The 13939-nt window shown below is 32.1% G+C and overlaps 1 protein-coding gene across 1 annotated transcript; it reads right to left on the bottom strand.

Annotated features, from left to right (window-relative positions):
- Positions 1-712: 712 nt before the first annotated feature.
- Positions 713-3515, bottom strand: LOC105254616 (uncharacterized protein DDB_G0271670). The gene is made up of 2 exons (XM_011263404.3): positions 3354-3515; positions 713-2789 (listed from the first exon to the last, which is right to left on the bottom strand). The coding sequence occupies exons 1-2, from the start codon at positions 3474-3476 to the stop codon at positions 1311-1313; spliced, it is 1602 nt and encodes a 533-aa protein (XP_011261706.2). The 5' UTR covers positions 3477-3515; the 3' UTR covers positions 713-1310.
- Positions 3516-13939: the final 10424 nt, after the last annotated feature.

The following is a 13939-nucleotide window of genomic DNA, read 5'->3' as shown; positions in this document are numbered from 1 at the left end:
ATATCGCAGTTGGAAATGCGCTTTAGCTTGAATAAAGCGTAAACAAAGAAATGAATAATTGATTTAATTTTCAGCGCGGGTTTTTTTTTTCTTTTTCGATACGATATTTGTTTTGCACGTTATCCGGAAACTGCGTCAAATTATGTTGAACGCGCCTTCTATTAACGTAATGATATGCGTGAAAAATACCGGTTAGAAACGACTATCTCGTTCGTACTCTCTCGAATAACATGTGGAATATATGCGACGCGTCGTGCGTGCATATGTAAATTTACAAAAACCATCCCATCATATATATACGCGTAAAATTTTCTGCGTAAAATTCCCTGGGCGTGGAATCGTTTGTGCGCGATTACACGATTCACGCGACTGAGACGAATGTCTCTTTGTGTTTGGCCACGAACACCATCATTTCGTCACGTGGAATAATAAGCGCCGACGCAATTTTGCTGAGATTCGCAACGAGAGATACCCAATTCTTTTGCGAGAAACGATAGGGGTCGCGGGAGAGGATAATCGTTTACCTGCGAACGGATTGGAGGTTTACCTTAGTCAAACCGTGTTATAAGAGAAAGGGAACGTTCGAAAAAGCGCTATATGGGAATGTATGGGCTTGATGTTAAGTGGTTCGCGAGAATCGTCAAATTACAAGGTACACGCCGGCGTATACTGCATTCTGGCGTCGTAAAAAATGGCACATTATAAACTGATGTCGAAATTAAAGCATGTATATTCTTACTTGTATTATTAGATTTATATATACGTTATACAGAGTGTATCTTAAAAAGCTCCCATTAAGCAAATAGCGTTATTCCTGATTAAAAACCGAGTCGAAAAGTCCTGAACCATTTTTTTCCATAATGTTTAATAAAGCAGTAATTAATGAGTAAAGTTCGCGCCAATAAAAAGACAAACTTCCTCGTCATCAACATATGAAGATTTGGATAAGCAAAAAAATAAACTGTTTTGTGTCAAATTTTAAACAGTTCATCTTTTCAGAAATCTTTTTAATACTTAAATCTGATTAATTATATAATGAATCTTGAAAAAAAATGGTTCAGGACTTTTCGACTCGGTTTTTAATCAGGAATAACGCTATTTGCTTAGTGGGAGCTTTTTAAGATACACCCTGTATATTAATTAAATAGCACATTGCATAATGTATAATGCAATCTTTATATATTTCATGTATGTGCAATACGTATATGATAATTGTTACATATTCAGATTATATGAAAACAATATATTTACAAAAGTTTTCAATTTAAAAAACAATAACAATGTCGTTCAATTCATTGTTGCTAATTACATTAGTTATTGGGCGTGCTGCTGCTCCCATTGGGTGCATTGCTATTTGCATCGCCGAGTGTGCTGCTGTTTTCATTGGGTGTATTGCTTGCACCATTGGACGTGCTTTCATCAGGAGTGGTGTTGCTTTCATTATTGGATGCGGTGCTGCTTTCATCATTGGTTGTGCTACTACTTTCATTTTCAGGTGTGCTGTTTACACCGGATGTACTGCTATTTTCACTGACGGGTGCATTGCTAGTTACACTACTGGGCGTGCTGCTGCTTCCATCGTTGGGTGCATTGCTATTTGCCTCGCCGGGTGTGCTGTTGTTTTCATTGGGTGTATTGCTACTTGCACCATTGGATGTGCTTTCATCAGGAGTGGTGTTGCTTTCATTATTGGATGCGGTGCTGCTTTCATCATTGGTTGTGCTACTACTTTCATTTTCAGGTGTGCTGTTTACACCGGATGTACTGCTGTTTTCACTGACGGGTGCATTGCTAGTTACACTACTGGGCGTGCTGCTGCTTCCATCGTTGGGTGCATTGCTATTTGCCTCGCCGGGTGTGCTGTTGTTTTCATTGGGTGTATTGCTACTTGCTCCATTGGATGTGCTTTCACCAGGAGTGGTGTTGCTTTCATTATTGGATGCGCTGCTGCTTTCATCATTGGTTGTGCTACTACTTTCATTTTCAGGTGTGCTGTTTACACCGGATGTACTGCTGTTTTCATTGACGGGTGCATTGCTAGTTACACTGCTGGGTGTGCTGCTGCTTTCATCATTGGGTGTGTTACTGCTTGCATTGTTCGGTGTATTGTTACTTCCACTATTGGATGTGTTACTACTTGCACTGCTAGGTGTGCTGCTGTTTTCATTCGTTGCATTGCTGTTTTCATCAGATGTGCTGCTGTTTGAATTGTCAGATGAGCTGCTGCTTGAATTATCAGATGAGCTGCTTGAATCGTCGGATGAACTGCTGCTTGAACTGTCAGGTGAGCTGCTGCTCGAACTGTCAGGTGAGCTGCTGCTTGAACTGTCAGATGAGCTGCTGCTTGAATTATCAGATGAGCTGCTTGAATCGTCGGATGAACTGCTGCTCGAACTGTCAGGTGAGCTGCTGCTCGAACTGTCAGGTGAGCTGCTGCTTGAACTGTCAGGTGAGCTGCTGCTTGAACTGTCGGATGAACTGCTACTTGAATTGTCAGGTGAGCTGCTGCTTGAATCGTCAGATGAACTGCTGCTTGATTCGTCGGATGAGCTACTACTTTCATCGCTCTGAATAAGCTTGGCGAAACCTTCTACGTATAAATTTAATCCTTCCTTCTGTTGTCCAATAGCTTTTATTACTATGAACGGTAAACCAATGCCACCTTTAGACACTACGTAAGTGACTTCTTTGTCTTGTATACTAGTAATATTAACGAAGTTAATAATTTGATCTGATGAGTGAGTTGAAATACCGATTGTAGCTATCCTAGCTCTCCGGCGACCGACAGGCTATAATATATAAATAAAATTTTAGAGTAATAATAAGCAATGTAATTATAAAATAGGCACATTAAATAGGCACATTAAAATTATTTAACTTTAAAGAGAAATTAAATAATATATAATAATTGTCACTAATTAAATATTTAACAATTATAATTAAAAAACTCAAAAATCTTATGTATTGAGTATATCAAAAATTATTATGATAAAAAACAAAATAAAATCAGATAAAAAAGACATTTATTAGAATATGCTAGATTGTAATATTGTACATTATAAAAGAGATAAATATTGGAACATAAATTTTGACGCTTATATATTTTAAATAAACCGGTCACAAATTATGATACAAAGTGTCAAATTTAAATAACAAATTTGCATGAGATAATTAACATACGAGATACATTTTTCTTAATATCTACAGAATGAAACATAAAATTTATTTGTAAATTAAAGACACATATAATCTCTGTTAAAAGATTTTTTAAAATCAATAAGTAAAGTAAAAAATATGTAAATTTTACATACAAGATAATAAAACACACACAAATACTTTCTAAATCAACTTACTATGCGAATAGTTCTATTAGTGACGACATGATCGCCTTTCTGACGTTGACCTTGGAGAAAATTGGTCGCCGTTATACAAGCGATCGCAGAGAGGCACAGAATCGTGAAAAGTAAGATACGCATCGTGCGAGACTAATTGTCAACCCGCGTGTTAATTCAAGTCAAACTGCGTGGCTGATGATAGACGAACGCATTTATACCTTTGCGTTATCAGTCTCCATGTTTGATAATTCCACAGAGTCTCCATGTTTGATAATTCCACAGAATCATATGAACTCACGGATTTTTATTGCTTGACATTGACATCAACAATTTACGTAAAGTAACGTAACGTTTATTTTATTTTGTTTTGTACTTTTGCTGTAGAATGTCGGAACTTGTTATATCATGGTTGCATTTATCTTATCCTGTTTAACAAGGAGAAGGCCGTGCACACGCATTAAACGTGCTCACGCATTTTCTTTCAGACATATTTCACAACTTTTAATTGTCATCAACTTGTCATCTTTTTTCTCACATTTTATAGTAATTGTTAACAATTATTACATTTAATTTTTTATAATCTGTTTGTATAAATTCTAACAAAATGTTTTCACAAATTATCGAATGCACATGCAGTGAATTAACAAAACAAATGATAGAAAATTGAATAAAAAATAAAAATAGTGATAATACGCGTGCAAATCTAAATAATCTTTAAGAATGAAGGAAATAAATACTACGTGAATAAATTCACTTATAAAACTTTTTTTCACATTTTACAAAATAGGATTTATGCACTCTTATGACGCAGCAGTATTTTAGCAGCATATTTTTTTTATCTGACACGCAGTCAATAAAAATATCACTTTTGTTTATGACGTTTATAATCTTCTCGGTAAAGCTAACGTACCTGCAATTTGCGTCATTGTAGAGAATATTGACTGTTGGGGGTCAGATAACATAGATACTGATGATTCATGTCTACGATTAGTTAAGTAGGGCTTTTCCATGATTAGTTGAAGCAGAGCCGAATAATACAATCTAGAAAACAATGCGTAATTTAGCACGTGATTTCTAACGATGGAATATTTCGACAGCTTTTATCTCTCCCAAAATACGTGCTCCACTTATCACATTGCATTCTGAGATGCATGTAAACGAGATAAAAGCCAAACTTATATTCTTTACATTATGATAATTTAATATTTATAATCGATTATTATTCTATCAAATCTCTCAAGTAAGACGAATATATCTCTTTCAAAACATCCTCCCCTGTATGTAACAATTGTAAGAGCTATTTAATCGTACTCTATACAAGAAAAAAAGGAATTCTTGTTTTGAAAATATATTGAATTTTAACATGGAAATCTTGAAATGAGATTATATTAATTAAAGAAAAATATAATTGCTTGAATAATTGCTTACTTGAATGAAGCCATTTTATATAATTCAATCGAGAAAAGTATATTCTTATGATTTAAGATTTAATTTTCTTGAATGGAAGAGAAACAATGTTGGATAGAAAATAACATTTTTAAATCAAAGATTATAATTTTCTTAAAATAGAATTAAATAATTATATATTCTTGAGCTGACAATTACAATATTAAAATATTAAAATAAAACTATAATATTGTTGAAATTTAAAATTATTAAATTCTTCTAAGAAGATTATAAATTGTTGCGTATATACGAAACAATGAACGCGTTAGTTTAAGTATATAAGTTTTGATTTGACTCTTATTTTTTCTGTGAGTTTAAGGAATAATCATGTTACACAGATAAAAGGACATTTTCGTTTTGAAAATATATTTAATTTTAACATGGAAATCTTGAAATGAGATTATATTGCGTTAATTAAAAAAAAATATAATTGCTTGAATAATTGCTTACTTGAATGAAGCCATTTTATATAGTTCAATCGAGAAAAATATATTCTTATGATTTAAGATTTAATTTTCTTGAATGGAAGAAACAATGTTAGATAGAAAATAACATTTTTAAATGAAAAATTATAATTTTCTTAAAGTAGAATTAAATAATTATATATTCTTGAGGTGACAATTACAATATTAAAATAAAACTATAATATTGTTGAAATTTAAAATTATTAAATTCTTCTAAGAAGATTATAAATTGTTGCGTATATAAGAAACAATGAACGCGTTAGTTCAAGTATACAAGTTTTGATTTGACACTTATTTCTTTTCTGTATACCGTGGCAAAAAATTATTAGTATTTCCCACATTTCGTCTATCTCCGGCGACGTTATTTTTTACACCTTTTTTTACCGGCATCGATAATGTCGTCGCGGTTTTCTCGCGAGCTCCTCGTCGCGCGGCCATATCGCGCAAATTAATTCCTTTTCATAAATTCAACGCGAGGGAACGTTTCATATTCCGTGCCATAACTCGAAACGTGTTCCGCGGTACGTGTGTAATCTCGAATCTCAGGCTCATCATTTTCAGCCGCGTCAGCTTATGGTACGTGAGACCGTAAGAATTAGCTAAGTGAGCAGCTACGGCAGTAGTTCCGCGGCTTTTACGGATGCAGAACCGGAAGGACACTCGGTCGAATTTAATAAATTCATTAATAATCGATAAACATATAAATATTTCGTAGACGATGATAATCCTTTAATAATTGGAAAAGAAAAACAAAAAATATATTGGCGTCAAAAATGCTCATAATTTTCCAGAGCAAATTGAACAAAATATACAGAGCTTTTTAAAATTCCACACAATCTAATGGCAAACTTGAAATTTATATTCACTATATTAAACGACCTGTCTGTATCTGAAATGTAATTGGAATTCGACAACAGATTAGTAACCTTTTAACGTAATTACATAATTTGACAATGACTTCAGATAATATAAACCAAACAATCGTTAAGTTATCATGTGATACGTTGCTTAAAATCTAATGCGTTGACCATTATAGTTTAATGTTTAAAACGAGGGATTTAATACGAAAGTAATGGAGTAGTAAATACGCTGATAAATATCAATTAGATACAGTTAGATACGACCTATCGGAAACGTCTCTGTTCGTTAATACTACGTTGCTTAATAAAATTACAACAATGGATTTATATCCGATCCATTGGAGTTTGTTACACACTAATTCCCATTAAAAAAGCAGACGGATGAATACGAATTCGCCCGTAAATAGAGAGATAAAATGTTTAATTTTATTAATTTCCAATTATGAATCACAACCGATATTTCTGGAAAGATACTGTTTTATGAGGAAAATGTGTGTCACGCACACGAGCGAGTGTATCCCATTTAAATATTTGAAAAAAATGAGATATTAACGAGGGGCTTATTTTCCGAACGCGTATAAATACATTCAAAATTATTCATTGAAAACTGCCATCGAATAAATAATTCGACAGATAGTAATATTTCAACCATACAATATTCAATGTTCGAAATTTTTGCTTAATTAAAAAATACAATGTATGCAAAATGAATTTTAGCTATTATCAATCTCAAAATTTCTTCGAACGGATTATCCTGCACGAAATCTTGAGATAGATGAATGTATTCAATTTACAGAACATATAAACTACATCGGATCGATAAAATCTTATCTCTCTCTCTTTCTCTTTCTCTCTCATGTTCTAATATCTTCATTATTCTATTCAGTTAGCGATTCAAAATTAACCGGGACGTGAGTCAGAATACACGAAGGTCTTAACGTTCGCGATAAAACATATAAGTACTGAATGGATTATACGTGTTTTATGCGTTTTACTCGAAATGTTTGCCGCATGCAAATCATCAAATCAAATCAAATTGTAAATGTTTTCTTACGGCAATGATACCGGTAGAATCTGTGCGTCATCTTGTTATACAATCGAGATGATTTATATAAATGTCTCGAGATACGAAACGAAGGCAATAATTTCTTCTCGAAATTTATTTTTTTTCGCGAGAATTTTCCATCCTTCTACATTGAGGAAAAATGATTTTGAAATAAAAAAATATTAGTTAACTCAAGAAAACCATTTATTCGGTGGGTACTAATCACGTATTTACTTGTATTCAAAACGTCTGTTTGCCTAAGTTAAATATTTATTTATATATGTTTAAAAAAATATAATTTTTAATTAAATATTTTAATTTTAATTTTACAAAATATTTATTAAAATGCATTTTTTATTCCGAAAAATTTTAAATTTTTTAATTTAAAAAAATAATATATTTAATTTAATAAATTATAGTATATATTTTACGAAAATACTATTTAAATATAAAAAATATATAAATGAAAATAATGTAACATAACAGCTTAATATAACATGCATATTTAATTAAAATTAAATACTTTTGCTGAAATGAAATAAACAATTTCTTGTATTTAAAGCAGAGGTTTCAAGAAAACCAATTTATTTGATTTAAAAAAATTTTTCCCTCACTGTAAATTCAAATTATCAAAACGAGTCTTTAACGAGAGCCCATCTTAGATTGCGTTAGATTTCAATTCTTATCTAAAATTGAAAACTCGGTTCCACTCGACGACTGTCGGCATTTTTAAACTCCAGATGCGTCTCGAGAGAAGAGAGAGGAAATAGAAGGGGCAAAGGTGGAGACGGTTAACGAGCTTCGGAACGTTTTACGCAAAATGTAGACGCATTGCACCACCGTATCTCGATGTGTTACACGTACGTGCGTTCGTACAGCTGCTGGTGATTACTCACGTCACGTAGTGTTGCTGGCCCCGCGCGGACGTCATTTTTTATATCGTCGAGAGATGCCGGAGGTACCGGTGCGCGCCATCATACGGATAATATCGAGTCGATGCTTTTTATTAGCGCGAGAAGGGAAAAGAACCGAAGGTGTATCGATCCAATAAACGCCGTCACGTCGCCGGATCGGGTGAGAACAATCGCGCACTACAGAGGATAAAATTCTCCGCTTGATCTGACCGCGAGTGGAAATGGCACGTCACGTACCGCGGGCGATCTCTTCTTTCATTAACGTTACCAACGTTTCACGCATCGCTCCTAATCACTGCCCGCGAGTACAAGCGATCACGAACACGTCGTGAAAAGAAACCGTTCCCATTTACACGTGCGGATATATATATATATATATATATATATATATATATATATATATATATATATATATATACGGTGTTAAAGAAGTCTGGACACGGTCGAATATCTCGATAAGGAAGAGTTTTAGCAGAAAGTGTTTCCGACAAAAGTTGTATGGCTTCGAGGGGGACATAAGACGGTGCCATTAATTTGATCTCGAAGAGTCACCTGAAGATCACGTGAAGGTCATCTTCAATTTTTTAAATGGGATACCCTACATACTTTTGCATATTCTTGTAACTTGCCTCAAGAGCTTTCCAAAACACTATAATAAAGTATTTTTTCATTGAGTACTTTTCGAGTTATGAGGCTTAAAATAGTATCTCAATTTTACATAAACCATAAAATATCTAGCAAAATATTCATTTTTCGATTATCTTACCTTAATACTTTTATGTACAAAATAATGAGAGGAATCAATTGGTGTAAAGAAAACACATAATTGTTTCGAAGAAAAGATATGTCATTTGCAATTAACTATTACATATTTTTTCTTAAAAACAACTGTGTGCTTCCTTTACACCAATTGATTCCTCTCATTATTTTGTACATAAAAGTATTAAGGTAAGATAAGGAAAAAATGAATATTTTACTAGATATTTTATGGTTTATGTAAAATTGAAAAATTATTTCAAGCCTCATAATTAGGAAAGTACTCAATGAAAAAATACTTTATTATAATGTTTTGGAAAGCTCTTGAAGCAAGCTACAAGAATATGTAAAAGCATGTAGGGTGTCCTATTTAAAAAGTTGGAGGTGACCTTCACATAACCTTCAGGTGATTCTGCAAGGTCAAATTAATGGCACCATCTTAAGTCCCCCTCGAAGCCATACAACTTTTGTCTGAAACACTTTCTAGTAAAACTCTTCCTTATCGAAATATTCGACCGTGTCCAGACTTTTTTAACACCATGTATATGTACGTGTGTTTCTACGATTCCCGTAGGGCTCAAATCCCATCCGTGTGATTTCTTGTATTTGTTCGCGATCTAAAACGTGGTTCTATCTTCTCCGGGATTCCATAATGCGGATCAAAATTTAATAAATAATTTGTAACATATAAATTATAATCAGATATGAAATATAAAAAGTAATAAATCGTGTTTGAATACTTCTTAATCCTTTCTCTTTAAAGATTATAATTCTTTTATTATTTTTGTAAATGATTCTGTTTGACAAGTATTATTTTTTGATACTTTATAAGTATTTTTCAATTCTTAAAAATCTTAAATACTTTTAAATATTTTAAACTTTTAAATATTTTTCTAATTAATCCGACGATTTAGGAACAAAAAGAATTATGGAAATTATTTCCGATTCATCGTAATTGAAATGAAATTGATCACACGCGCCGACATTATTATATCTCGCGTCTATTTTTATTTACACGTATTGTGTGTAAATAAAATATAAGGAATTTTATTTTATCCGCTTTACACTGTAAATTTCCGAAGCTCGATGTTGCTCGGAGAGCATCAATTCGATAAATATTGAACCAGGTGGGGGTATCAATCACAATCAATGCGTGTCTTGTTCCAAACAAAGTCGAAAATGGCTGACTATGAATATATTCCCTCCTTGCGGTGACACTGATATCACGCATCGTTTGTCATCATTATCTATATCGTAATTAAAACTTTCTGACTTATGATGAAGGATTACGCGACCTGATTTCCACGAAAATAAAATGACCGTCGTAAATATCATGCTTTGCGCTCTATATAAAAACGTATTGTTCAGAAAATGACATTTCGACATTTCAGTGCGAGGTAAAATACGCTCTGATCCTGTGAAAATTCATCGCAAGAGAGAGAATTGTGCTTTCTTGTGTAAAAAATTATACACATGTATTAATAAAATAATAAATTGAGAGAAATATTAATATAAGGTAGTACACTTCAAGACCACTTTTCTCTTGAATTTATGATTTTTACTTATAATTACTTTATTAATGACTAACACGAGATATAATTATAGAATCTTGAGAGATAGAATGCTAGATATTATCGCGAAATTACACTTTCCGAGACATAATTTCTTTTAAATTCATACTTGCGATTCTAATGGATTCTCGCTAATTGACATGTGAAGATTTTTAAAGGAAATGATTTAAACAAAAATATATGAAAATTATAATAATATGTGCATAAATAAAAATATTTTATTAATATATGTAAATATATTAATATACAATAATAACTGCTAATAAATATGCTGACATTTATTTATCTATTTTAATAATTCTAAAGATACGACATGATGCGATGAAAATGTGGAAATATTATAATTTTCTTATTTTTACATTATATAATTGTAAATTATAAATCGACTGGCTTTTTCTTTTTTTTTATCTTATTACAGGATTTTGTTAAAGGTATAAAGCATCCTTTGCAAGTCATTTTCCACTTCAGCTATTAACATTGCATCATTTGCATAGCACACAATCTTTGCATTGCCATTCGATATAACGTCTCTGCTGTATTAATTTCTTTTATAATTTCACGTCCATTAATACATTGAATAATGTTTCAAGCTATCTGCCTTATTTCCGTTGATATTTTAATCTTCCTGGTTCGTTCTTCTTTTCAATCTGAATATCATTCTCCATGTTTATTTCTGGTATGATTTGAGTCATTCTATCATCTATTCCACACCTTTGATGTCTTTTAACTTTATATGGCCAAAGCTCGTTTCAAGCCTGATGGATACAAATTGAATCACAAATCTTTTCGATCCCACGTTCGAATTGTTGCAATAAAAAAAACGCAATCTGCACATTTGCCTTTTATTAGAAATGGTGTCCATCATCTATAATCAAGATACGCGAGTTGGAGTAATACCGTAGATTATGTATCAGCGTTTCTCGCTCGATGGTTTTGTGCTCAATGATTCGTGAACTGCTATCTGGTCCACGTGACCGCACGCTGCTTGGTTAGATCTGGTTTTTGATAAGCTTAACAATTTAAACTATATATCTGTGCGTGTATTCATACATGCGTTATACAGGGTGTATCTTAAAAAGCTCCCACTAAGCAAATAGCGTTATTCCTGATTAAAAACCGAGTCGAAAAGTCCTGAACCATTTTTTTTTCCCCAAGATTCATTAAATAATTAATCAGATTTAAGTATTAAAAAGATTTCTGAAAAGATGAATTGTTTAAAAATTAACACAAAACAGTTTATTTTTTTGCTTATCCAAATCTCCATATGTTGATAACGAGAAAGTTTGTCTTTTTATTGGCGCGACTTTATTCATTAATTATTGTTTTATTAAGCATTATGGAAAAAAATGGTTCAGGACTTTTCGACTCGGTTTTTAATCAGGAATAACGCTATTTACTTAGTTTTTGGAAGCTTTTTAAGATACACCCTGTATATACGGAGACATACATATAATGAAATTTTTTTTAGAAATTTAAAATTATGATAAAAATTTTGTAAAATTATGAAAAATTTTAGAAACCAAAAATCTAGGAAATATTTTCAAAATATTTTATCATATCATAACGCTTGTATCACCGCATGCTAATCTATCTATTAATAAACAATTCTGTTGATATATTTATGAATACATAATCATTTAAATTTTATATCAATAAATTGTATACTCATCGCGGTTTGATATCCAATTTCATAAAGTGATCTATATTTAATATTTTATTATTATATAATATTGAAATCGTTGCGTACAAAAGAGTACAGATGGTAATATACAAAATTAAACAACTGTAAATTTTAATATAAATTAAAACAAATTATCGGTTCACCGAACTGGTATTATTATAAATCGCTATAAACAATATGGAAGAAAATTACTGATGTTATGTTGATTTTCTCGCGATAATAATATATAAAAATAACTCGAATCGATGATTTTCTCGCAGCATTATCGCTCGAAGAACGTCTGTCAAATGCAATGAGGCCACCGGATTCAGCGACCTGTCGCCTTTATTTCATTATTCGACAGATGATTTGTGCCATTTCGTCCCGATATAATTTCGTGCAGCAGGAGCGTCTTGTTTGCTTATCGAAAGATGCAAGATAGTAAGATCGATCATCCGGGGATGCGGTTCACCGTCGAATAATGGATGATTGGACACATCGGATTCGCGAAAAGAATTTTATCGGCCGCGAGAGATACAATTCGGGCCCGAAAATATAGGAGGCTCCGTCGTTGTTCTTCCTCTCGCGATGAAATCTCACGCTCGACGTATCGTGTCGGGCCGAAAATTTCGAAGGGCAATTTCCCGACAGCCTCGGGTATGATTCGTTCGCAACGGACGGGACGAGGCTTCTTCAAAGAACAAGCGAAAATCAAGCACGCGTGTATCAATCGTCGGAGTGCCAATCTTCACTCTGACGAGGAGGGAGGACGGACCTTCATCTCCTCGCCTTTGATATCGGAGGTCCGTGCGCTATGCAATTCCTTTCTATGGACTTTTATGCGAAAGCATCCCGACGTTATTTGGAAACTCTCGAGCTTAATATCCGCGCAATAATTTCGTCGAGAAATTCCAACTGACCATCGCAACACTGCGCAGAAAAAAGGATATTCTTATTTTGAAAATATATTTAGTTTTAACATGGAAATCTTGAAATGAGATTATATCGCGTTAATTTAAGAAAAATATAATTGCTTGAATAATTGCTTACTTGAATGAAGCCATTTTATATAGTTCAATCGAGAAAAATATGTTCTCATGATTTAAGATTTAATTTTCTTGAATGGAAAAGAAACAATGTTGGATAGAAAATAACATTTTTAAATCAAAGATTATTTTCTTAAAGTAGAATTAAATAATTATATATTTTTGAGGTGACAATTATAATATTAAAATAAGACGATAATATTGTTGAAATTTAAAATTATTAAATTCTTCTAAGAAGATCAGAAATTATTGCGTATATATGAAACAATGAACGCGTTAGTTTAAGTATATAAGTTTTGATTTGACACTTATTTTTTTCTGTGAGTTTAAGGAATAATCACGTTACATAGAAAAAAGGACATTTTCGTTTTGAAAATATATTTAATTTTAACATGGAAATCTTGAAATGAGATTATATCGCGTTAATTTAAGAAAAATATAATTGCTTGAATAATTGTTTACTTGAATGAAGCCATTTTATATAGTTCGATCGAGAAAAATATATTCTTATGATTTAAGATTTAATTTTCTTGAATGGAAAAGAAACAATGTTAGATAGAAAATAACATTTTTAAATCAAAGATTACAATTTTCTTAAAGTAGAATTAAATAATTATATATTCTTGAGGTGACAATTACAATATTAAAATAAGACTATAATATTGTTGAAATTTAAAATTATTAAATTTTTTTAAGAAGATTATAAATTGTTGTGTATATACGAAACAATGAACGCGTTAGTTTAAGTATATAAATTTTGATTTGACACTTATTTTTTTCTGTGAGTTTAAGGAATAATTATGTTACACAGAAAAAAAGGATATTTTCGTTTTGAAAATATA

The sequence above is a fragment of the Camponotus floridanus genome, unplaced genomic scaffold (genome assembly GCF_003227725.1).
Source record: "Camponotus floridanus strain SB8 unplaced genomic scaffold, Cflo_v7.5 scaffold125, whole genome shotgun sequence".
In the NCBI taxonomy this organism is placed as follows: Eukaryota; Metazoa; Arthropoda; class Insecta; order Hymenoptera; family Formicidae; genus Camponotus; species Camponotus floridanus.
This window is presented reverse-complemented; position numbering and strand designations above follow the sequence as displayed.

Coding starts and splice junctions, on each gene's coding strand:
- LOC105254616 (XM_011263404.3), bottom strand. CDS start 3,476: ATGCGTATCTTACTTTTCACGATTCTGTGCCTCTCTGCGATCGCTTGT. Junction 2,790..3,353: donor CTAATAGAACTATTCGCATA/GTAAGTTGATTT, acceptor TATATATTATAG/CCTGTCGGTCGCCGGAGAGC.